Here is a 26,204-nt window from a genome sequence, read left to right as displayed (position 1 = left end):
CTAGAAGAATGTCGAGTTTTAAGGATATTCGAGATGACCATGATCATGAATGAAACCACTGAAGAAAACAGAGTGTAATATCTTTGCACCACCTCCAAAAATGATCCTGAAGCTTCATTTTGGTTGGAATATGCTTCCTTGTTTTGATTTTCCTTTTGCTATTTGGTATGTACTCTCCCTTATAGCATTAGGAAGCAATTGACCCCTATTTATAAGACAATTGGGTGTGTATTTTTTTTGACAATTCCTTACTGTGCATTATCTTTGATGATGTGCCGTGTGCGCTGTTGTTGTTGCTGCCATGGGCTGCTTACTTAGAGCTTGTTACAGTGCGTCACTTTTTATCGCATGGTGTTGTGCAAAAGACTGTAGTGGTGTTACACTGTGTAGTGCTTTTTTGCCATAGTTTTCCCTCGGTAGTGACGTTACCGTGCAATGCAAGAAATGCTTGCGTAATCGCTGAAGGGTTGCATAGTACGATTGTGTAGCATTTTGGTTTTCTTTACTACTGTAGCGTGCTTTGAAAAACCGTCTTGTAGCTGCACTCTTTGCTGTGTTGCTCAAGCTTTGTGGCTGATTTCTTTTTATCGTTGTGACTTTGTCATTGTCATCCTTTAACACTCATGAGGTTTGTCTAGCATGTCTTTTACTTTAGTGAAGCAATTTTTTTTCTTGCCGCCCCACTCTTATGCTTGTTGCCTTGTTTGTTTTGTTGTAGCCATGGTATTTTTTTAAATGCTTTAAGAGCAATACCATCACCATTCTTGTGAAGGAAGGCAATTCCCAAGATAGGGGAATGACATTGAAGCTTTGTGTGATCTTGACTGGCCCTAAGGCGCTTGTTCTTCATACGAAAGAGAACTCAATGCATATCAAGTCATGGTCTTCTAAAGTATCTTGGGAGGTGACAGATTTTGGTTGACCAAATACGAAGAAAAAGGCGTGTACGTCGAGGATTCTTATCTTGAATCATTTGCACCATGTTCGTGACAATCCACCAGCTTTGTTTGAGCTTCTTGACGATCGCATCCGTAGTGGAGCTATGACTTGGAATAGCACATTGTTGACTACTAGAGAAGCCGTCTTTGTTTTTTGCTCATTTTGTAATACGGCTTTGTAGCCGAATTCTTTCTTTAAAGAAATAAAGTATTGATATTCTTGAATTTTCTCTTTATTCTTCAAAGTGTATGTGTTTTTTATGATGATGCGACTGTACTTGAAGTTTTGAAGTTTTAATTGCCTACGTACCCTCGGTTGAGGAGGGATCAAGTCATGATATAGTTAAAAGGAAATGGCAGATTGATTTTTTGATGGTTTTGATGATGATTTTGATTTTTTTTTTCTATTTTGTTTTGCCGTACACAATTTATGCTTTTATGGGCCAGGAGCATTGGGTGTCACCTTTTAAGCTCGTGTGAACAAGGAGCATTGGGTGTCACCTTTTAAGCACGTGCGAACAAGGAACATTGTTACCGTGTGCAGTTTAGGCTCGTGCAGGCGAGGAGCTTTGTGCCGTGTGCAATTTAGGCTCATGCAGGTGAGGTGCATTGAGTGTTGCCTTTTAAGCTCGTGCTGACAAGGAGTGTTGTTGCCATGTGCAGTTTAGGCTTATGCAGGTGAGGAACATTGTTGCCGTGTGCAGTTTAGGCTTGTGTAGGCGATGAACATTGAGTGTCTCTTTTTAAACTCGTGCAAACAAGGAGTGTTGTGTCGCCTTTTAAACTCGTGCGAACAAGGAGTGTCGAGTGTCGCCTTTTAATCTCATGCGAACAAGGAGCATTATGCCTTGTGCAGTTTAGGCTCATGTAGGCGAGGAACATTGAGTGTTTAGTTTAGGGGTAGTAACGCTTCAAGAATCTACCATTGATTGGGCTGATATTTAAGCCATCTTTCGTCATGATTAAGTAGGCGGCGTTGGTGTATACCTCTTGCATTATGTAAGGTTCATCCCACTTTGATGTGAACTTGCTTTTTATCTTGTGCGTTGTGATGATAGGCCTTTGTAATGCTAAGACAAGATCTCTAGTTTCAAAAGACCTTGGGCGGACCTTCTTATTGAATGCCTTGGATAACCGTGCTTGGTAGCATTCCAAGTGTTGTTGAGCTTCGAGCCTTATTTCATCAAGTGCTTCCAACTCTTGAAGTCGTAGCTTTGCATTTTCCTCTTTAGTCAAGCCTTATTGTCTAACTATCCTTAGTGAGGGGATTTGACTTTCTAGCAATAGAATAGCTTCCACGCCATATACGAAAGAATAAGGCGTAGCTTGGGTAGGAGTCATATGTGTTGTCCTATATGCTTAAAGTGCTTCGCTTATTCTTTTGTGCTAGTCTCTCTTTGTTCGGTTGATCACCTTCTTCAGGAGGTTGCACATCGTTTTGTTAAATGCTTCCACAAGACCGTTGGTTGGAGCATGATACATGGAAGACTTGTGGTTGCTTGAACTTGTATTTCTCGCAGGGTTTGTCCATGAGTCAGTTGGAGAACTATTTTTCGTTGTCGGTGATGATGTAGCGAGGCATACCATATTGATGAATGATATGCTTTTTGATGAAACGGACGACAATTTCCTTCTTGACTTCCCTTAGGGGTACAACTTTAGCCCACTTGGAAAAGTAATTCGTTGCGGCTAGGATGTAGGCTTATCCTATAGATGACTTTGGTGTGATTGGTCCTACGATGTCCAATCTCCATGCATCAAACGGCTATAAAAAATTGTAGGGTGTATTGGTTCAGGTGGTTAATGTATGAAGTTGGCTTGGAATTGGTAGGCTTGGCATTTTTGGCATATTCCAGGCAATCCTTCATCATGCTTGGCCAGAAGTAGCCCATTCTTTTGAGCTGGAAGTGTAGCTTTAATCCAGACCGATGTGGTCCGTATACACCTGAGTGTGCTTCTTCCATGACATGATTGGCTTCTTCCTCACCTAAACATCTTAAAAGTACTCATTCAAAAAGCATCGGTAGAGTGTTTCTTTATAATAGAGGAAGGAAGGTGCTTGTCGATGTATTTCAGAGCAGTGTTTAGGATATTCTGAAAGCTTTCCATGCTTTAAGTAGTCGATCAATGGCTATTTCCACTCTTCAGTGTATATTAGAAGTACTGAGATGATGTTTGTATCATCCAGTAGCATTTCAGTGATGAGTGGGATCACCCATCTTTGGCAAATTAGCACATCCCCAGCTTCATCTTCTCCTAACGCCATACTTGAGGCTAGGTTAGCCAAAACGTCCGCCATTTGATTTTCCTTTCTTGGCACATGTTCTAGCGTCACGGCCTCGAACTTTTGTAGCAGTTGGGTTGCTAGCCAAAAGTATGGGACAAGATCATTTTTCCTCACTTCATATTCAGTCAAGAGTTGATTGATATGAGCTTGGAGTCGCCATACACTTATAACATTGTGATTTCCATGTCGATCGCCATTTGGAGTCCAATAATCAGTGCTTGGTACTTAGCAACGTTGTTGGAGCATAGCTCACTTAGTTGAAAGGAATAGGGTTGTACTTGTCTTTGTGGTGACATGAACACTACTTCTGCCCCTGCTCCGTCTGCTTATGCAGTTTCATCGAAGAACATTGTCCATGTCGGGAAGAAGTCAACGTAGAACACCTCATCGTTAGGTAAGTCGTCTGACATTTTCCAATCGGCTGGGATTGGATGATCGGCAAGGAAGTCTGTTAGCACTTGTCCCTTGAAGGATTTAGCTGAGACGTAGATGATCTCGTGTTAGTTAAGAAACAACGCCCATTTAGCTAGTCGCCCTATTAGAACTGGCTTGGCCATAATGTACTTGACCGAGTTGGCTTTAGTAACCAAGTAGATGGTGTAAGCATGCATGTAGTGTCTTAACTTTTAGATGGTGAAGACTAGGGCAAGGCATATTTTCTCGATTGGTGAGTAGTTGAGCTCGGCACTAGTGAGAGTTTTACTTAAGAAGTAGAGTGCTCTTTCCTTTTGGTCTTCATTTTCTTGTGCTAAAAGTGCTCCAATGGAACCTTCTTGAGCAGCAATGTATAAGATGAGTGGCTTTCCAGGCACGAGAGCTGTTAAGACAGGTATGCTTGCCATGTACATTTTTATGCTCTCAAAGGCATTGCAACATGCGTCATCCCATATGAATGGAACGTCATTCTTCATAAGTCGACTGAAGGGTTAAAGTGTCTAACAAGGTTAGAGATGAAACGCCTAATGAAAGCTAGCAGTTTTTGTAGACTTTTAAGCTCGTGTAGATTCCTTGGCTTAAGCATGCTTTGAATGGCCTTAATCTTCGATTGGTCCACTTCAATACCATGTTGCTTGACAATGAAGCCGAGGAACCTCACTCTAATTATAAAAACATAAAAAAACTTTAACCAAAACTATAAGAGATGACGCCAAATGCACACTTTAACGGGTTCAACTTGAGGTTGTAATGTCGTAGCTTGTTGAATACCATTCGTAAATCTTTCAAGAAATCAGATCTCTTCTTGGTATTGACAATTACGTCATCTACGTAACATTCTATGTTTTTGTGCAACATATAGTTGAAGATCTTTTGCATTGCACGTTGATATGTAGCCTCAGCGTTCTTCAAGCCAAATGGCATTACCTTGTAATAGTAGATACGTTTTGGAGTGCGAAAGGTTGCTAGTTCCTCATCTTCGAGAGTCATACGGATTTGATTGTACCTCGAAGAGCCATCCACGAATGATAGCACCTCATGGTCAGTGGTCGCGTCTATCATGATTTCGATGATTGATAAGGGAAAGTCATCATTCGGGCAATCATCATTGAGGTCGTGGAAATCTACGCAAACACATATTTGTCTAGATTTCTTAAGGACAATAACGATATTGGAGATCCATTTAGGGTATTGCACATTTCGAATGAAACCTGCTTCGATTAGCTTGTCAATATTGGCCTCAATTTGTGGGATGAGCTTAGATTGATAGCATATTTGAGTTTGCTTTATCAGTCGCATTCCAGGCTTTATTGCAAGACGATGAACATCGATGGTAAGGTCAAGGCTGGGCATTTCCTTGTAGGTCCAAGCAAAGACATTTTTGTACTCCAAGAGCAGTTGGTAGTACTCATCGATCTCGTTCGCATTTAGTAGTGCACTTACGAAGATAAGCTTTGGCTCCTTGCTTATGCCTAAGATAAACTTTTTGAGATCATCAATCGTGGCTTACGCCACATCCTCTAGTTATGGTGGTGCATCAATGACGTCTTCCTCAGCGATTTCGTCTTCTTTGTTTTCTTGGATCGTGATGTGGAAGACTTCTTGGACCTTCTCTTCAGTGTTGTCCTCTTAGGCTTGTTGGTGTGAAGATTGGCCAGTGTGGATGACGGTACGCCTCTTCACCTTCAGTTATATTTTTGTGTCAACTTCCAAGGTTCCTTGGCACTTCATTCTTGAAGGAATCGAGCTTCGAACGTGTTCTTTTTCTGATAAACCGTCGAGCTTTTCTTCCTTTGGTGTTGTCTTCCTCTTTTTAAAAGGCTTCTTGGTTCCTTTGAGTCTTTCCAAAGCCAATTGTCACGGAGGAGAGCTAGCCGTGTTGCTTTGTTTCTTAGGTTTTGACAACCTTTCGAAAATAAAGCTTTGGGGTGTTGGCGTGTTAAGCCGTTTGAAGACAGAAGTTCGGTCTTGACTACCAATGCAATCAAGTTCTAAAATTCTGGGTTTTGAACGATTCAGCCTATCAAAGATTGATGTTCGAGGGGCGGGTTTAGGCTCATTTTGATCTTATTCAACACTTACGCTAATGTGTTGAGCGTTAGCATTTTTCGCTTTTCTTGAAATCTTCACGGGTGTATTTAGTGTGAAGCCAAGTTCAACTTTGTTGTTGTCAACTTCGTAACCATGCTCATTTAACTTTTTTTGACTCTCGGTGAGGTTTTGTTTTTTGTTGTTAATAGTGGCTTCGGGACAGTTCATCCACCTTGATGCTAATTGTGGTCATTGTTGACTTTGGCATGATGTTTATGGCTGATCCACCATCCACAAGCATGTGGTTGACTTTGTGCTTCCTTACGTACCCAGAGATAAAGAGAGGATGATTATAAGGTTTTAATCCCAGCAGCAAGTCTTTGTCAGTGAAGTTAATTGCGTTATGGGCGGCACAACATCTGGCATATTCATATGGCCTAAGCTTCAAACCTTCGTCCTTGCTTACTTACACATCCTGGTCGTCAGGACTTGCTATGACCACTACTAGTGCTTTTTACATCTCATTGGGCAATAGTAGTGCTTCCTCGATGCTAAAGTATGTTGGTAGACCTTATTTGGGCATGAGGGTCTTCTCTTCCTCGTTGGCAAAAGCTTTGCCTTTTGAGGGCTCTTCTATTTTTACTTTAACCATGTGACTGGCAACGGTAATGCACCGTTGGAAGAAGTCCTTCAGGAAGTACTTATGCAAGAAGACGGGAATGCGTAGCTTTTACTCCATAAGTTCCCCTACGTATGTTGACTTAGTAGCTCTTACATTTCTTTTGGGCTGCCTATTATTGCGGCGGCGGTGTTTTCTCCTTTGTTCCACTTTTGGCCGCGTGGCTTGTGGTCTTGGCTTCTTTGTCTTTTTGTAGGTCACCAGTGTCAGCCATTCTTCATCGTCGGTAGGTGCATTTTGGTTGATTGCCCCCAACGATGGTTGTGCAAAAGGTGCCGTGTAGCTTGAGCATGGACATGAGTGGTTATGTGTCACTTTGAAAGGCACGGGATCGAATGATCCAAACATAATCGTAGTAGCATGTGTTGCGGCCGTGTATTCAAGGTTAAGTTCAATTTGCCCTTGTTATGCCAGTTTCATGGTGAGCTCTTTGAGGACGAAGCACTTGCCAACAAGATGACTCATAATACGATGGTATTTGCAGTACCTAGGATCATTAACGCGATTCATCTCTTCATGGCGCTTGCATTTAGGTAGCTTGATCACTTTTTTTTCCAGCAAGTTGTCTAACATTGTAGCCATATCAGAGTCAGGAAAAGGGTACGTCTTCTGCTCCAGTTCCCTCAAGGTGTTTTTGTACCTATCTTGGGTGCGAGAAGACTAACCTCTCTTCATCTCATTAGTTTTGTTCTTGGAAGAGATCTTGGCAGGTACGAATGAGGTCTTGATGAGGGTAAAGTTGACTGTAAAAGCTTCATTGGCGGGCTTCTTCCCAATCTTGTCGACCTTTGGGGCGAATACCTTATCCTTCTTGAAGTTGGTAATCGGTTATTTCTTCCTATGATTGGCGATACTCAGCTCCATGTCGTGGGAACGAGTTGCCAGCTCCTTAAATGTTCTTGGTTTTATGCCTTTGAGGATGTAATATAACCCTCAGTTCATGCCTTGAACTCATATCTCAATGGCGGAGGTTTCAGAAAGTTGATCTTTGCAATCCAGGCTTAATGAACACCACCTATTGATGTAGTCAACGACAGGTTCATCATTCCACTGTTTCGTACTCTTCAGCTCCAGCATGCTTATGGTGCGGTGAATACTGTAGAAACAGTTGAGGAATTCCTATTCAAGCTGGTTCCAGCTGTTGATAGACTTGGGCTCGAGGTCGCTGTACCAGTCAAAGACATTACCTTTTAGCGAGCGCATGAACTGCTTGACGATGCAGTCTCCCTTCATCCTAGCATTGTTGCAGGTTGCAATGAAATGGGCAATATGTTGTTTAGAATTACCCTTTCCATCGAATTGTATGAAATTAGGTAGTTGATAACCTTTTGGTATCCTCAATGAGTCAATCTTCTTGGAGTAGGGCTTTTAGTACAGCACGGAGTCATGTGAGCTCCTTTCGTACTATGCCTTGATAGTGCTTATGATTATCTCTTGCAGTTGTTTGATAGGGAAAGATCCCATGAGCATCATTGCTTGGTCTGACTTTTCTTCGACTTTTTCCATCGGAGGTTCCTTATCCTCATCGGTTTCCTTCTTTTATAGATCAACCTTTGGGTTGCGATCAACTTTTTTATCATGCTGCGCCTCCAGTTGGTTGATGAGTGCGGGAATTTACAAGTCATTTTCCTCCACGGTTCTTATTAGCCTTGCAATTTCTTCATTCATTTGAGCTAGCTGTTCTTCGATGAATGTCGCACTAGTAGTCATGACTTGCATGGTTACAGGATACGAGCTGCTGCTTGAGTCAGCATTGGAAGTCATGGACTCAGAGTACCTCATTGGGCTTTCTTTCTTTAACACCTTTAGCTAGGCCAAGATGATCACAAGCTCGTGCCTTGGGTGCTCTTGCTCTTTCAGTAGGTTTAGTGTTGGGGTGGAAGGCACGGCAGAGAGAGCTCTTGCCTTGCTTCGAGTTGTAACGCCTAAAGTGCCACCACTTGCGGCAAAGATGTTCTTGTTCTTCGCGTGGTTGCGGGAACATCTTGATCCTTTCTTGATGCCATTTGTGCTTCTTGTGGATTTGAAAACAGAGATGAGAGGTAGAGATATCCCACCGGGTGTGCCAAATTTGTAAACCCGAAAATTCTGTAACGAATGAAACGAGAACACGTGTACAGTAGATTTGTATTAATGAATATGTAGGGTTACAATCTCTGTTTACAATTTTCCTCTTATTCAGTCTTCAAATTTGATGTAGATGCGTAGGTTGTTGATCTAAGGGTCACGATGACTTGATCTCGGACCAACGATTGAACAATTGCTTCAAATTTTGAGCTTGAAACGATGCGTGGATAATCTTCACCTCAAAGCTACAACAAAGGTAGTGTTGAAGTAGGATTTTGTTGATTCAAGGGTCTTGGCGACTTAATCTTGAATCGAACATCGTTACAAGTTTTGAGCTTGTAACAAAGTCTTGAAAGAATCAGCACAAGTGCTTGTTGATTATTCAAGGGAATGCTTTGGCTTTGGTTGAAAGAAAATTTCAACTTTGGTTGTACGTTCTTTGAAAAGAGTTTTGACAGTGTATTAGTCTTCCAAGATTTGGCAGAGGTTCTCCTTTTATGAGAATTTCAGCCCTTCAACGTAGAAATTGTTGACCTTATGCTTGTCTTGGGACCTTGTATTTATAGACTTCCAAAGCCATGCCTTTGGGTGGATTTGGCTTTGATTTGTGTATTGATTCATCCATGGGAGAATTTAGGCATGTTTATTGTCTTAATTTCAGCCACTTTCCCTTGCTTGGCCAAATCATAGGGCTTGTTACTTATTTTGTGAGCAATCTTCAATTCTTGCTTGTTTTGTGAAAATGCTTAGCTTTTTTTCCTGTTTCGGGAGCAATTTGGACCCCTTGCCGATTTTAAAGGATACTTTCTCCCTTTTGCCGAATTTTGGGAAGGTTGTGTACTTCCTTTGCTTGATTTATGCCACATGTCATTGATGACTTGTCCATTTGTGATGAGTCATATGCCATGTAGAGCTTTATGATGCATCATTTGCATGGAACGAAATTTACATGTCTACATACACACCTCACAATTTTACATCTCTCTTTTTCTCTACTATTGTTGCACCCTTCTCTCTCTGTCCTTTATATGATTCAGTAAATTAGGCCTACAACAGAAAATTTCTTTTCATATTACGTAAATATTAAGATACTTCTCCATTTTCCTATTTTATTATTTTTTTTCTTTTAATTTTAGAATGTTTTTGTTAGGTGCCGATGGCTATTCAATATTTGAAAAGATTTTAAATTAATTTCAATCTTTTAAAATAGGGAGTTTTAACGAAACACTCTCGGCACTGTTTACTTTAAACAAAAAACCACATTTTTACCTTTTCCTGGTACTATTCACCACACATTTATTTGTCTTTTTTCGTTTTTTTTTGGACTTTTCTTTAGTTTTCCTTTTAAAATATTATAGATAACTATTTTTAAATAATCTTTAAATATTGGATAGTTATCTGAAGTTATTATTTGTGTTGGATAATTCAATAAAGGCAAGACTTAATGGCGGCCTTACAATGAAAAAATTGGGTATTCGGTAATTGATCAACTGTCTGTCAGAATATAAGTGGTTGCTCATTGCGCAAAATATATTGGCAGAATTAGTTGGCCGTTTGTGCTCCTAAAAGTGTAGGGGGATTGGGTTTCAGGAGCCTCTTGAATTATAATTTGCCCTGTTGGCTAAGCAATTCATGCACCTTATCTCTGAACCAACAACTTTCTGGGTCCGCATTCTCTATGGCCGCTACTTTCCATTTGGTGACACCCTCAATGCCATTAAGGGATCCACCGCCTCATGGGCTTGGAGTAGTCTATTGCAAGTTCAAGCTCTCATTGTAAATGGGGCAAGATGGTAGATTGGAGATGGTAGAAAAGTTCATATTTGTCAAGATAAATGACTCACCTATACTACAGATGGTCTCCTACACCCTACCACTTTGATTTCCCGACAACTCGGCTACGATTGTACATGATATTACCTCGGTTGCTAACTATCAATGGAACCTTGGGCCTATGCACAATATTTTTTCTACCTCGGAAGGTGAGGCAATTGAATCAATACTTCTAGGGGATCTATCCACTCCTGATCATCTTATTTGGTCATGGTCCCTTAATGGAGATTATTCAGTTAAATCTGGCTATGCCTTTAGTCATGCGATTAACTTGGACAATCACCTTCCTTTCACTTCATATGTTAATCAATCCTACACTATTGATCCTGCTTTCTGGTTTGGGGCATGAAAACTTTACCCAAAATCAAGTTTTTCTTTTGGAGGATTGCAAAGTGTCTACCCACTATGGAGGGCCTCTACTGTCGCCGTATCCCCTTTGGACATTGAGTTCAAAGGGGCCTTCCTTGACATGGAGACGGCTATGCAAAATAACCTCACCAGGGTTTTGTTCAAATCCGACTCGGCCGAGCTTGTTCTAAATATCAATGGTACGAAAAGTCAATCTTGATAGTCCATATTCCCCATTCTAATCCAAATTCATAGTATAAACCACTGGTTCCAGTTCTTGAAGTGGTTCTGGATTCTCGTCGCCAAGCGAATTTTGCAGCTAACTGGGTTGCCTCGCATTATAAAAGAAGGATGCATTCGAAAGTATGGGTCTCCAGACCCCTATCTGCTCTTGTCCACATTCTTTCCATCGATGGACTACCTCACAAGGGTTTTTATGACATTGGTTTGATTAGGGTGGTGACTAAAGCTTCGCTTCAAGTCTCGTATAGTTAGCCTGCTTAAACCTTTTGACTATTTTGTTTATTTTTGAGATGTGTTATTCACACACCTTTTTAATTTCTGTCTTGCTCTACCCTGACCGTAGCTTGGTGGTTGGTGTTGTCCTAGTCTTTGTCTTAGAGCAACTCCACTGTGTGGAGTAGCCCAATGGACCAGCTCGAGAACAATGGGCCATAGCCCCATTAATGACGTCCATCCCATGCGGGTGATAGCGTAGGAGGGGGCCCGAGTGAAAGGCCCGGCGAGAATCGGTGGCCCGAGGTGAAGGTGATGCAACGCTGACGTCAGGACGATGTCAGCCACATTCTAATATTTTTTTAGTCAGGCGCGTGGGGGCGCATCCCCAAATGTTTTCAGGCAGTGGGGCCCGCAGCGCAGGCTTGCGTAATGTTACCGTTGAAAGCCACATGGCAGCTTCACGTCCGTTAGATTTCCAACAGAAAAAAAAATTCAAACCTTCATTAATTTCAGCCTTTGGATTTGAGATTAACGGTCCACGTTATTTGCCTTTATAAATTAAAAAAGAAAAAAGAAATAAGAGTTAAAATATCTGAAATATTACCATTGTGCCACGTGGCACAATCTGGATGGTTGGATTTCAATTTTTTTTAATCCAACTGGTAGAAATTAATTAAGTTAATAAAAATGTTAAAAATTAATAAAAAATTAAAAAATTAAAAAAAATGATTTTACTTTTCTATAAATACCTTCTCATGAATAATGATAGAGATTTTGATTTTGGTGAAGAATGAAGTATAAACTATGAATAATAGAGATTTTGATTTTGGTGTGTGATTTCTGGTTCTAGATGGTGGGTTATATGGAGGAAAAAGAAAGGATTAGGTTGTCGATAATGTCACGTGGCATGCCATCATTCGTTAAAAATCTGATCAAAATCTATCTTCAAAGATTGTCTTCAAATTGTGACACGTGACGCTACATGATTGGTTAAAAATCTTATCAGAAATCTATCCTTAACGATTCTGAAAAGGTAATTACACATGGCTCGAGGGTATTGGATAAATATCTTATCGAAATCTATCACAAAAAATTGTCTTCTCGAATAATGACACGTGGCACATCAAGAACGATTAAAAATCTTATCCGAAATTACAAATAAAATTATTTTGTATTATTTTATAAAATAAAAAATACTAATATTTTATTGCATATTGCCATGACTATTCAATGTAGGGGTGAAGATGCAAAATGCAGTTACTGTTCATTGGAGGCTATTCAATAGTGACTTGCCCTAGAGGGCCTTTGTAATGATAGAGTTGCTCTTATGCTTTGGAGCTTATGTCTCCCCCCTTTATCAATGAATTCCTCTTCTGACCCAAAAAAAAAATAAAAAATGGCGGTTGCTCAATAAGTAAGTAAATTTAAGTAGTAAATATTTAGGGTAAATTACACTGTACCACCTCATGTTTGAGGTCTATTATAATCGCATACAACATCTTCAAAACATTTCACTTTACCACCTCATGAAATGGCGGTTTATTTCAATATAGTACCTTCGTTATATTTTTCATCTATTGATCCGTTAAGAGCTGACGTGGCTACCAAATTTGTGCCACGTGGCAATTTTTTTTTATTCATTTAAAAATAATTAATTAAAGAAGAGTTATAAAATATATATATATATATATAACCATAACCCATCTTCTTCCCTAAGACCCCCCTCCCCTGCAACCTAAACCCCCCATCCCACCCCAACCTCGCCGCAAACCCCCCCCCCCCCAAAACCCCATCCCACCCAAAACCCTAAAAAACCTAGATGTTCAACCCAAAACCCCAAAATCAAAAAGGGGAATTGAATTCCCAAAACCCCAAAATCAAAAAGGGGAATTGAATTCCCAAGACAAAATGAGGGAGTGGGGGTTTTTGGAAAGGCAAAGTAAAGGGAATTCTTGAGAGAGAGAGAGAGAGAAGAGAAGTGGATCGAGAGAGAGAAGAGAAGTGGACTGCGAGGAGAAAGCAGTTACAAGACCCAACCCGTCTTCTTCTCCTTATCTCCGTGGGGGCACCTCTGTGTGTCTTTTGCAACTCTCGCTTCCAAAAAACCCAGCTGGGTTGGGTTTTTTAGGGTTTCAGTGGGGTGGGGTGGGGTGGGGGGTTGCGGGGGAGGTGGGGGTGAGGTGAGATAATGGGTTTAGGTTGTAGGGAAATGAGAGGGTCTCGGGGAAGAAGATGGGTTATGATTTTTTTTTTAATAACTTTTCTTTAATAAATTATTTTTAAATGAATAAAAAAAAATTTTGCCACGTGGCACAAATTTGTCAGCCACGTTAGCTTTTAACATATCAATGGATGAAAAATGTAACAGATGTACTATATTGAAATAAAATAGTATGTAACGTATGAAAGAGAAATGTTTTGATAATATTGTATGTGATTGTAATAAATCTCAAATATAAGGTAGTACAGTGTAATTTTCCCAAATATTTAATTCAGAATCCAGGAAGGAATAAAAAAAGTTTTGCTTTCTCAAACAACAAAGGCCTCATTTGGTCCCAAGTCAACATCATCAACCTTGAGATCTAATTTCATAGGAAAAAGAAGACCCAGGATATTTTTCTCTGCTCTCTCTGGATTCTTTCTAGTTTCCCACTTTGTTCAAGTAGTAGTCGAGCAACAATATCAGTAGCAAAACCCAGGAATTTGAGCACAAATTCATGCCCCAGATGTTTTTAGGTAAGTTCTTTCTTTGATTTTTCTCACTTTTTTCTGCTTCTGGGTGGTGAAAGTTTTGATTTTTATCGCATTTAGCAAACCCATGTCTGGATTCTTAAACTGTGGTGGTTAATATGGTTTTTAGGTGAATTTTTCAAGTGGGTTTTGGACTCTGATTTGCATGTTTTGAGTTGTTTTGGTTGGTTCATTCTGTTTTCCGAAATGGTCTAAGTCATTCGTTTCTGTTGTCAGTTCCTGGTTGTCTCATTTCCAATTAGCTCTGTTAGTATTTAATGAATTTTATTGTAGTAAGTTCAACTGTGTATTGCAATACATTCTGAATAAAAAAATAGTTAAGGGTTGCCTACACAGCGTGGGCGAGTAGTATTGAATTATGCACATTCAGCCGTTGACAGCGGATTTTTCTTGAGATGATGAATGTATAGCACTATGAAAATAAGTGTAAATCTAAACTGTTTTAGTCCCAATTTGTGCTGAAGTTCTTTTGTTTTCATAAATGTTCAAGCGGATGTATTACTGCTGTGCCATATAGGTCAGCGTCCCTTGGTTTCATTTTGTTAACTGCAGCATTTTCTTGGAGAGAATAATGAGGATGAGGAACAAATACAGGAAACTAACCACTTTCCATTGCAATGCAGGGAACATCTGTTCAACGTCTACGGTGGTGTGGAGCTTGGTGGGATGTCTTCTTATGTTTCATCTGTACACTCTTGTTCAGCCAAAGGATAGGTTGGGAGGACAAATTCAAGTCCAAGTGAGTCATTACCCACAGTTCCATGAACTTGAACAGGTGGAAGAGGAAAACATCCAAATTCCTCCAAAGAGAAAGCGACCCCCACATGCTGCAAAAAGAAAACTAAGGCGACCAACTCCTCTGATTGATGAATTTCTTGATGAGAATTCTCAAATTAGACACGTATTCTTTCCCCTGAAGCCTGATATTGATCCAATGAAGGACACAGGAAATGACAGCTACTACTATTTCCCTGGAAGGATTTGGTTGGATACTGATGGAAATCCTATTCAAGCCCATGGAGGTGGTATTTTATTCGACGAAAAATCAAGGACATACTATTGGTATGGAGAGTATAAAGATGGGCCCACATACCATGCTCACAAAAAAGGAGCAGCTCGGGTAAGTGATTTACTTCCTCTGAATAGTCATACGCTCAACTATGGTTTTGATTTAAAATGTCAGTCCTTACGGCTTGTTAGGGATGAAAATGCCATTTTCCACACGTTAATTGTTTGCTCTCCTTACAACATCGGGGTTACGTAGTTGATGCTAAATATAGATCTTAATTGCATCTGTGATTTCTCTGTGAATAACTTAACCTTGAAATCCAAGTTTATATCTATGCTGACCTAAATGAAGCTAATTTAGAGTGTTGCCTTCATATTAGTTGATATCAACTATGGATTATGGAATTACAGCTGCTGTTCAGGTTACTACTTCTATTTTGTATTTGACTTTATTCCCCTACCTTGTACATACCTTACCAACTTATAACAATTACATAGGTGTGGTGGGATAGTAGAAAATTAAAAATGAAAAACCATTTACAATTGCACAATACCAAAGAACCAAAGTTCAGGGGACACAATAGTCTCTGGTCCATATTTGTTGGTTCTTGAACTGAAAATTGCATTTAGGGTTGGCAGCATAATTGGCATGTTATAGTCATGACTGTATTTCTATTAGTAAGATAATGACATGGAGTAAGAAAGAAATTTACCCTAGTCGGTTAGTGAATATGTTACTTCAACAACTCAACAACTTCAACAACAACAACCAAGCCTTATCCCACTAAGTGGGATCGGCTGTATGAATCCTAAAACGCCACTGCGTTGGGTTTTGCACCAAGTCTTCCGTTAGCTCCAAGTACTCCATATCTTTTACTAAAGTCTCTTTCCATATCTCTATCCAAGTCTATTGAATTACTTCTATTTACAAAATACAGTGACACCATGACAGATGATCATGAAGAAAAAAATATACTAATATTATGAAGTAGTTGCAGAGCAGCAATTAGAAAACATATCGCACTAAGGAATTAAAAAATAGACCTAAGATGATGCAAACGCTGCAGCAATTCACAATGGGCCCTTAGGGCCACCCCTGATATCCACCTAAGTCTTAGGCTGCATCTGGTAATGTGCTATCACTTTTAACAGTTTCTAGTAACACGTTCAAATGGTATGTTTTGAGATGTAGGATTTCTTGTGTAAGTATCTCCTGTTGATTAGAGCCTTTCATGTGAATACTATAAAATCATCAACTTGGCTAATCCTGATGAGAAAGTGTTTGAGTAGCCCTAAAGTTCAGTTTCAGGGTTTAGGATTCAAACTGTATCGATATATTAAAGATGTAGCAAGCAACTTCATGTAGGCTTATGGATTCACTAACTGTAAATCATTTACCTAAAAATCAATAGGCCTGCATGTTTTGCTGGGCTGAGAATATTTTGTAACACCATGCTAGAATTTATGCCACCTGGGTTTTAATTTGCCTTTCTGTATTCATGTTGGAATCTGCACAAAAGATGCAATCTTCTCCTTCGTAGGTGAGAACCGTGTAAGTGAAAGATCTGTCGGATTTGCTAGGTAAAGTAGGTGATTGTGGATCAAGGCCTTTAAAGTGCAAAGACAACTATCTGACCAAAAAGTGGGATCCGAAAACTCCATTCCCTTCAAGTTGGAAAGCATAGAACTTTTTGGTATTAATTCGCTTTGCGTCCACTAAAAATGACATATTGTATTGTTCTAAAAAAAAAAAAATAGAAGAGCTTTAGTTGTTCAATATGGATTTTGGGGGTTGAAAAGTTGGTGTATGAAATTGACGGTTCACTTATTTTAGTGAGGGGTATGGTGTTTTTTCTTTTTTTCAGCAAGTGTTGCTAGATTTCCAGTAAGCCATGTGTTGCTATTCTAGACTTCATTACGTAGCATTATAATTAGATGCATACTTTTATTCACCATTGCTCTGCACTTATGAGTCCTTTTTAATTCATCTGTTTTTCTTTTCGGCCGGTATTGTCTTTTATATAGGTTGACATCATGGGAGTGGGTTGCTATTCTTCCAATGACTTATGGAAATGGAAAAATGAAGGTATTGTATTGGCAGCAGAAAAAGAAAATAAAACACATGATCTCCACGAATTCAATGTTCTTGAGAGGCCGAAAGTGATTTACAATGAGCATACAGGGAAGTACGTTATGTGGATGCACATTGATGATGCTAACTATACCAAAGCTTCTGTTGGCGTTGCCATTAGTGATTACCCAACTGGTCCTTTTGACTATCTCTACAGCCAACAACCCCATGGATTTGATAGTAGGGACATGACAATCTTCAAAGATGATGATGGTGTTGCTTATCTAATATACTCCTCGGACCACAATAATGAACTTCATATTGGACCATTGACTGAAGATTACCTTCACGTGACGAACATCATGAGAAGAATTTTTGTGGGACAACGTCGGGAAGCCCCAGCTCTATTCAAGCATGAAGGAACTTATTACATGATTACTTCAGGCTGCTCCGGATGGGCTCCTAATGAGGCACTGGCGCATGCAGCAGAGTCAATCATGGGACCATGGGAGACCATGGGAACCCCCTGCGCTGGAGGGAACAAAGTGTCTCGACTTACTACATTTTTTGCACAGAGCACATTTGTGCTTCCTGTGCCGGGATTTCCTGGTTCATTTATCTTCATGGCAGATAGATGGAACCCGGCAGACTTGAGAGACTCAAGATATGTATGGTTGCCTTTGATAGTAGGGGGGGCAGCTGACCGGCCCCTCGATTACAAATTCGGGTTCCCGCTGTGGTCAAGAGTGTCAATATATTGGCATAGAAAGTGGAAACTTCCTCAGGGGTGGAGCGGGTGGAAACGAATATAGGGTCTCTCTTATATGTATCTTACGTATGAAGGCCATGGATAATCTTTCACTGGCTTGCCATGGTAGTGGTGGTGTTACTGTAAATGAAGAGCGTATAGTCGACTTGCACGCAGAAGAAACGAAGACGAGTTTGTAGAGAATGTTTCCGACTCAATCACCGCCGGTCAACCTCTCTTAGCTTTGAGGAAGAGTGCTTGCGGAAACAGATTGCTAATCACATAATTTTTTTTCTAATATCACTTGATTTCGTCATTAGTTCAAGTTCTTATCCGATTGTCTGAAGATTTTCCTTTGATCCCTTTTTTTTCCAGGTAATTTGAAATTGTAACATGTCCCAGAATATGAAACAAAATGAAAGATTAACAGGCAATCGTAGCACGTTTGGTGTGTCCTTTAAAATTCAAGAATACTAAGATTTGACCTTGGAAGAAAGGAATGCCAACTTTTTAATACAACGTATTGTAGGTCCAAAGAATAACGTGTCTTCATAAGTTAAGATTGTGCAGAAGGAGAAAAGGGATGTGCCGAAATTATTTTCCGTAAATTTTGTCACCTTGCTAGTTGGTATTGTGCTAAATTTTTTCCGAAGGTTGAAAGGTAGCCTCAAATTCAAATCTGCTCCTGAGTTGAAAGCTTTCCTGTGCAAGTATTACGGGATGATTTGTTAGACGTCAATGTGATTTCCATTATTGTACGTGTATGGTACGCCTAGCGTTGGAGGACTTATATGGTAAAGTGGTGTCCCGGACCAATTAAATAAAAACTTGTAAGTTTTTGTCCACGTTTCATTGGTAAGGAACACCATGCGGCAATGCACCCGTCCTTAAACTCGAGTTTGAATCGAGCAGTTACCAAAAAGAATAAGTTGTTATCGATTAGTAAGGGAAACCAACATTTTTGATACAGTGATATATTTACTAAGGGGAAGGGTAATAAATATGTATCAAACTCGTCAAGTGAGTGAAGCAAAATACCAAATTCTAGTCAACTGCATTACCAAATTTGCCCCCACGTCGAAGACTGGCTCTCTCTATACCATCACTACAACAACAACAACAACAATAAAGCCTTTTCCCATTAATTGCGTTCGGTTTTGTGTCATGTCCTCCGTTAGATCCAAGTACTCTAAGTCTTTTCTTAGGGTCTCTTCCAAAGTTTTCCTAGGTCTTTCTCTACCCCTTCGGCCCTAAACCTCTGTCCCGTAGTCACATCTTCGAACCGGAGCGTCAGTAGGCCTTCTTTGCACATGTCCAAACCACCGTAACCGATTTTCTCTCATCTTTCCTTCAATTTCGACTACTCCTACTTTATCTCGGATATCCTCATTCCTAATCTTATCCTATCTCATGTGCCTACACATCCAACGAAGCATCCTCATCTCCGCTACACCCATTTTGTGTACATGTTGATGCTTCACCGCCCAACATTCTATGCCATACAGCATCGCCGACCTTTTTGCCGTCCTATAAAATTTTCCCTTGAGCTTCAGTGGCATACAATGGTCACACAACACGCCGGATGCACTCTTCCACTTCATCCATCCAGCTTGTATTCTATGGTTGAGGTCTCCATCTAATTCTCCGTTCTTTTGCAAGATGGATCCTAGGTAGCGAAAACGGTCGCTCTTTGGTATTTCCTGATCTCCGATCCTCACCCCTAACTCATTTTGGCCTCCATTTGCACTGAACTTGCACTCCATATATTCTGTCTTTGATCGGCTTAGGCGAAGACCTTTAGATTCCAACATTTCTCTCCAAAGGTTAAGCTTCGCATTTACCCCTTCCTGAGTTTCATCTATCAACACTATATCGTTTGCGAAAAGCATACACCAAGGAATATCATCTTGAATATGTCCTGTTAACTCATCCATTACCAACGCAAAAAGGTAAGGACTTAAGGATTGTTGATGCACAAAATCAGTGAGGACTTTTGTACAACAGAAAGTATTAAGTTTGTGATATTCGCTAGATTGCTCTGGTCATTAGTGTGGATAAGTATGTAAATGGATAGAGACAGGAAAGCAAACACAAGATGTACGTGGTTCACCCAGATTGGCTACGTCCACGGAGTAGAGGAGTTCTCATTAATTGTGAAGGGTTTACACAAATACATAGGTTCAAACTCTTCTTTAGTGAGTACAAGTGAATGATTTAGTACAAATGACATTAGGAAATATTTTGGGAGAATGATCTCCTTTTATAGAAGAGAGTTTCTAGCCTTGTTCTGACATTGACACGTATCGTGTTGTGATTGGCTTCCGATGTTAGCACGTGTCGCGCTATGATTGGCTTCTGATGTCGACACGTGTCGCTCTGTGATTGGCCTCCTGGTTGGAGAAAAACTCTTATGGGTCCTTGACGGTGTAACGTTGACCGATGCTCGGTAGTTTCGGTATTGGTCAAGTATGGTACAAACAGTGCTCCCTTAAGTTCTCGAGTGAGGGAAGCTCCTCGGTTGGGGACTTGCAAGATCCAAACCGCTGAGTAATCACGAAACTTCTAAGTACCGAAGTGTGGTATCGTCTTCACTTGCCTTATCTGTCTCATAAGTAGATGTGGCATCTTCTCTGGAAGTACTCTTCCTCCATTCAGGGGTGGTATCTTTAACTGGTGGAGATGCACAAGGTAATGTATCAATTTCACTTGAAGCTTACTTGTAGTTTCAGGCTTGGTCAAGCGCGATACAAACCATGTAGTAGGAGTCCCCCAAGTCGCCGAGCTAGGGAATCTGCTGAAAGATGTGACAGATAAGGTAAGCAATTAGAGCTCCAAGCAATCAGTCCCAGATCAGAAGTTTGATTTCGAGTTCCGGCTGATTGTTCACATTCTCCCTATCTTGCAGGCAGCATGAAGGATAAAGAGAAGAAAAAGAGAAGAGATGATATGAGATACTTTTGTTGTTGACAAAGTAGTGGATGTATCAGCACGTGTTCTGTAACGCTTGTCTCCACATACTTCCTTGTATCCTTCTCATTTGCCCTATCTGTTCCTCAGGCAGATGTGGTATCTTCTCTGAAAGCATAAGATGTTGAAGATGAGTACTCGAGAGCAATGCCAGGTAAGTAATCAGGTAAGGGGTTCCAGGCAGTCAATTTTTGAGGCTCTACCGACTAATGAGACTTTTCCTAAGCAACATTTGTGAAGGCTCCCTCTTGTTTGTTTATTTTGACTCATGTACATGTACATATTTGTAACTTATCGGAGATATCAATAAATAAGTTTTGCCTCATTTCAACATATTGTGTTAAATACACCAAAGCCTTCTTCACTAAGTTCTTTGAATTTTTCTTTTGTTGAAGCTTGTATGTTGAAGCTTTGTAAGTGGAGCATGTAGGTTGAGGTAGTGTTCTCTTAATTTCCCGAGTGAGGAAAACTTCTCGGTTGGAGAGTTGAAAACTCTAAGTCACTGAGTAGGGTCAGCTATATGAATCTTAGAACGTCATTGTGCTCGGTTACTACTACAAAAAAAATTATAATACACAGAATTAATTTTGATTGGTTATTGCAGTCCAAAATATTATGAATAAATATTTGAGAGAAAAGTAAACAATTAATCCAAGAACTTTGTGATGCACATAAAACATTGATCTCTGAACTCACATCCACCCTTATTACCATCCACCGAAGGTAAACAACTAGTATATCACAAGAACGAGGAAATACGACTTCATCCAGTCATTTACACATTTCGACTAGTGTTCATGGAATTGGCAACCAGCAAATTCCCAAGGATACATGAAAACTTCTTCTGTATGGGTCTGGATCAGATCCTCTTGATTTTTGAAAATGTTCCCGTCTCAGAGAAGTAGGTGCTTTGAGCTCCACCGCCAAGCTGCTGTGCATGAGCCTGTGGATTTGAAAGCTCAATACCCTGCAGGAAAAATGACGATTGTTATTGAGTATGAGTTTCCAAACAACTTTCTGTGTCACTTAAGCTTTGGAAACCAATGCATTTGTAAATAAGAGAGAACTCAAGTGCAAGGTAAGACGTCAAGTCAACCTGCACAGGCGTAAACGCCAAACTTGAAGTTAGTCCAGATGTAGCACCACTGCTTCCATAATTCTTTTCCTTGAACCTGACAAGAATATGCAGCTCATGATATCAGCGAAGGTCTATCTCATACTATGACCAATAAATAGTATAAATCAGCACAACTCAAAGATAAATGACGGAATTTTCTAGCATGGTCCAGAGTATATTCTATAAACCACGGTTTTTGGCCGTTATATCCTTGGTCAATGATCCAACGACCGAGATATAATGGCCATTAAGAAGCAAGGATATAACGGCCATAAAGGAGCATTGTTAAATTTTTGCATCAATGAAAACCACTTTAAGATTGACGACAGTTCACTTAGAAATAAAAGAAAAACCATAACTAAAGAAAGGTAGGAAAAGCCTACTTCTTAGCAACTTTTGCAGCAAGTTTGCTCTGACCCATTGATACACGCAGCTTGCCACTCCCAGCCTGACCAAGCATTCCATACCCTTCACCCAGTCCATCCCCTATTATCAAGGACGACAACAGAATGAGAATTAAGATATAGCAATAGTAACATATTCCATGCAATTGCACAGATCCCAATCCTTCATGTAAATGGGGCTCACATATATAGCAATAGTAACATATTCCATGCAATTGCACAGATCCCAACCCTTCATGTAAATGGGGCTCACATCATCACCACCTTAATGAACAAGTGAGCTACCCATACAGTAGGTGAGAGGATGTACATGATAATGTAGGTGAGAGGATCTCCTTCCCCTCCCTTTATTTGGCCATGTAGATTTGAATAATACCAATCTAAAATTCAAATTTACTAACATAAGAGAAAATTACCTAACGAACTCTCTTCTGGTATACCAAATTGCATCCTGTTTGCCAGTTTCCTCATGTCCGTTATCGCATACCTGTATTAGTAAATATCAGTACATGCATCAACAATTACTGAGAAGTATAAAACAATAGAACAATACACTACCTTTCCTTCATCTTTCTTAGTCGGCGACCACCTCTCTTCTTTTTAGGTTCAGAATCAGGAACTGGAAGTGGTTTAGGTTGCTTTGCAGGAGGAGGCTCCTGCCATTTCTCAATTTTCTTACGAATCTCTTCCCGGAATGCCCTTCCAGTGTTCCCAGATGGATCTCCTCTTGTGGAATCCACCCGTGCTGCAAGTGTTGATTTTGCAGCCAAGAGCCGACAAGCACGCATCCTCAATGAAGGAGGTGTAGATTGAAATATTTCTGTCTGCTCAACATAACCAACGCGGAAGTGTGATGTTGCAGTGGAAAACCCAGCAAGGTTTTTTCTCTTAGCACCAAGAAGCTGAACATTACAAGCTGGCATCTTAGCTAAGGATGTGAGACCCCCAGCCGTCCCCATAAGTTTTGCCGCAACAGCACTACCAACAATAGCAGACAGATTTGGCGCAATAAAGCCCATTCTACTTTCAACAAAATCAAGCACCATCTTCTTTGCTGAATCAAGAGCAAGGGCTCGATCGCATGCCTCAACTATTTTCGTGAGGACGTCCTCTGGAAGCGGCTTGCCACTTGTAGTTGATGCTGTAACTGACACAACCATAATAATTGCTGAAGGTAGAAGCCCCTCCAGATCAACAAGGGTAACGTCCATTTCATTTCCAATTTTCTTAACAACTCGAGCATAATCAATTGGATGATGCACAAGTGATTCCAGCTCTGGAAATTTTGGACGATACTTGTCCCGAATAAAATTATGGATGATTACAATTTCATTCTCAATGTCAACAGACAAAGCATTACAGTCCACAATCAGCTGGTATTCCGGATCATCTTCCAAAACTATTGCATGATTTGACATATCAGAACCCTTCTCCAATGCACCTTCCACTTTCTGCAATTTAAACACCGTATTACCATTACATACATGCCAATATGCACATTCCACGATAAACAATAGAAAACGAAGTGGTGGGGAAACATAGAAAAGTACTGACAACCTAAAGACTAGAAAGGACAAAATTGCGTAGAAACTTAAGTCATGAGATATACGAAGCACATGTATCAGCATGATGAAAAATTTAAAATACTTAGCCCAAAGTTCCCCTGCCACGCATCAACGAAAATGATAAGAAATAGGAAGCTACGGACAAAGTGAAACAATATAGCAATGAAGCTTGTACACAAAATAACATTAAGATATCAATACTAATACTGCACAAAGAAAATAAGGCATTCATATATTACAAACCTGTATTATATCTGTATATCTTTGTGATTTCTGCAATTTTGAAACACTGTCCAGATCATCGTAATTAAGTGTTTCTAAATCAGCCAAGTCCCCATCAACATCTTCTTCCATATTTCCAGCATCAGCATCATCTTCAACCTGAAGAGAAAAAAAAATTATAAGATGACTTATAGTGGAGATATTGAGAGAGATATGATTTTAACATCTCCCTGAATAGCCTCTATGGTCATATTTTCCCATACGAAAGGCAGATATTACTCACAATTATATCATCTTCATTGTCAGATAGTTCATCAAGGTCTGCGAGAAATGAATCAGCAAGTGTCGCCTGCAATTACACCATAAATACGTCAAAAAACATTCATGCTTGCTCTAAAATTTGTTATAGCACAGAAATACAATTCGCAATGACTACAGAACAAATAAACAACTCACCATTCTTTCAGGTTCAATACCCCCAAGCTTCCAACAGTTGGTGCCGAATCAATCTGAAAATCAAAACTCAGCACTTCAGATACTCCCAAAAATATACGGAAACTCTAATGAATTACAAAGATAATGGAAAGGGGAAATAGCAACAGCCAACAGGACAGTGAAAGGAAATTTTAAGCACCAGATGAAATTTTACTACTATTCCAGTGGTTCAGTCATAAGAATTTCTACTCAAAAATGGTTCTAACAAGGAAAATGGGAATTCGGAAAGCACGGTTTGTTTTCAATCTAACATATCTCAGAAAGAAAAAAAAATCAACCCTAATACATAGCAAAGTCCAGCAAGATTAGTTTGATACAGGAACACAACGTGTCAGCATTGTTAAACCGCAATTAATCCAACAAAAACCACTAATCAGTCCCTATTTCTGACCACACAATTCATAAATTAAGAACCCAAAATCAAAAACAAAAAACCAATCAGAAAACCCTAATTGGTGATTATATTTCATAGCTGGAAAATAAAATAAAGGACCAGGCTTTTAGTACCAAAATGCTCACGGTCCTCAGATTCTCAATTTCAAAGGCACCAAAAAAAACCAGAAACAGAAATCCAAAGAACTTAAATATGATAAATTACTGCTTAACAGAAAATTCAGAAATTAAACCCTAAATTAGGCATACCTGCAGGAAGGGAGCTGATTGAAGAACAAAGTGGGGTTGCAATCGGATTTGAAAGCAAAAGAGAGAAAGAAGGGTGAGCCGCTGGGGCGAGTTAACGAAGAAATTACAGGCGAATGAGAAGCAGAAAAGGATTAGAGGAAGAAGAAAAATGAAGGTTGGGACTTGGAAGTGTGGTGCAACCGTGCAAGGGAAAAAAGAAGCGGGTGAAATCGGACGCAGACAAGGGCCGTGGGGGAACGTGGGCCGGGGAGGTAGTCAAACTTTTGTTTTTGGGCTTTGTCAGGCCGGCCCGTTTGAAGAAGTTTGGTTTTGTACGATAAAATAATCAAGTGGAAATCTAACAGTTAATACTTCAGTGTTCGTTTTGTTTCGGAAACAAAATATATTTTATTTTAAACTAACGTGAACTGTAGAGCAATAGATTCCAACTTTGGTGCAAAAAGGAATATATTTACTCTTGTCGATGTTAATAGGCTAATGGCTATGGTTATTGTTTGTACCGATGGCCTGCTGAATGCCTGAGCTTGTTGCCTTTGTACGTACACATTGTGACCAGTGGTGGAGCCAACAATCTAAACTAGGAGGGGACTTTAAGCCATACAAAAGAAATTAGGCAAAATCATTTCAATTTTATTTACTTGGAGAAAAAAAATAAAGATTTTATTTTTTTTGTACTGGCATGGAAAATTTTAATCAAACGAGTGGTGGATCTTTAAATTTTTAGTGTAAAAGTGATTATATCATAAGCACAAAACTTGTTTATGAGCCTTGACAAATAAATGATTATCACATTAGATTTGAAGAAAAGTTTTAAGTCATGACTTAAAATTAGATCTTGCTCTAAATTGTATAGGCGGACCTTGCATTAGACCAATTGGCCAAAAAAGAGGGTACAGTTTTTATATGGTAAAACAGAACACTAATTATAACAATAAAAAAGAGGCTTGGGTTCTAAGGGGTTTTTTTTCATTTCAGTTTAAAAAACAAAAACAAAAATATTATTTTTGTCATCTATTTGTTTATATATATCCTTTGAGGGAAGGGATCACGTTTTATGAAAAATATCAGATTAGTTGGGAGACCTACTCTATATCGAGTTTCAACGATCCGAACTATTTATTTTGTAAATCTCGATTC

At 39.7% G+C, this 26,204-nt stretch overlaps 2 protein-coding genes across 3 annotated transcripts; one reads left to right on the top strand and one right to left on the bottom strand.

Annotated features, from left to right (window-relative positions):
• Window positions 1–13,596: 13,596 nt before the first annotated feature.
• On the top strand, window positions 13,597–18,126 carry LOC126599198 (uncharacterized). 2 transcript variants are annotated; one of them, XM_050265535.1, is made up of 3 exons: window positions 13,597–13,813; window positions 14,452–14,948; window positions 16,862–18,126. In XM_050265535.1, the coding sequence occupies exons 1-3, from the start codon at window positions 13,795–13,797 to the stop codon at window positions 17,717–17,719; spliced, it is 1,374 nt and encodes a 457-aa protein (XP_050121492.1). In that variant the 5' UTR covers window positions 13,597–13,794; the 3' UTR covers window positions 17,720–18,126. The 2 variants fall into 2 exon arrangements, with proteins under 2 accessions (XP_050121492.1, XP_050121485.1); XM_050265528.1 differs by lacking the exon at window positions 13,597–13,813 and having other exon boundaries at window positions 14,385–14,948.
• A 3,122-nt stretch (window positions 18,127–21,248) lies between these two features.
• On the bottom strand, window positions 21,249–25,256 carry LOC126604381 (U4/U6 small nuclear ribonucleoprotein Prp31 homolog). Its single transcript, XM_050271614.1, has 9 exons — window positions 25,068–25,256; window positions 24,387–24,439; window positions 24,214–24,279; window positions 23,952–24,089; window positions 22,702–23,594; window positions 22,560–22,630; window positions 22,123–22,225; window positions 21,719–21,794; window positions 21,249–21,589 (listed from the first exon to the last, which is right to left on the bottom strand). The coding sequence occupies exons 2-9, from the start codon at window positions 24,387–24,389 to the stop codon at window positions 21,482–21,484; spliced, it is 1,458 nt and encodes a 485-aa protein (XP_050127571.1). The 5' UTR covers window positions 24,390–24,439; window positions 25,068–25,256; the 3' UTR covers window positions 21,249–21,481.
• Window positions 25,257–26,204: the final 948 nt, after the last annotated feature.

This window comes from Malus sylvestris, chromosome 2 (assembly GCF_916048215.2).
Source record: "Malus sylvestris chromosome 2, drMalSylv7.2, whole genome shotgun sequence".
Taxonomy (NCBI): Eukaryota; Viridiplantae; Streptophyta; class Magnoliopsida; order Rosales; family Rosaceae; genus Malus; species Malus sylvestris.
Note: the sequence above shows the minus strand (reverse complement) of the source record. Positions and strands in the feature narration are given on the sequence as shown.

Bases quoted from the DNA above. Each gene is read 5' to 3' on its own strand.
- LOC126604381 (XM_050271614.1), bottom strand. The intron at 24,090-24,213 runs GTGAGTAATATC...TTTTCTCTTCAG, and splicing joins ACAATGAAGATGATATAATT to GTTGAAGATGATGCTGATGC. The intron at 23,595-23,951 runs GTTTGTAATATA...TTTAAATTGCAG, and splicing joins GATATACAGATATAATACAG to AAAGTGGAAGGTGCATTGGA.
- LOC126599198 (XM_050265528.1), top strand. From the start codon at position 14,400: ATGAGGATGAGGAACAAATACAGGAAACTAACCACTTTCCATTGCAAT. The intron at 14,949-16,861 runs GTAAGTGATTTA...TCTTTTATATAG, and splicing joins ACAAAAAAGGAGCAGCTCGG to GTTGACATCATGGGAGTGGG.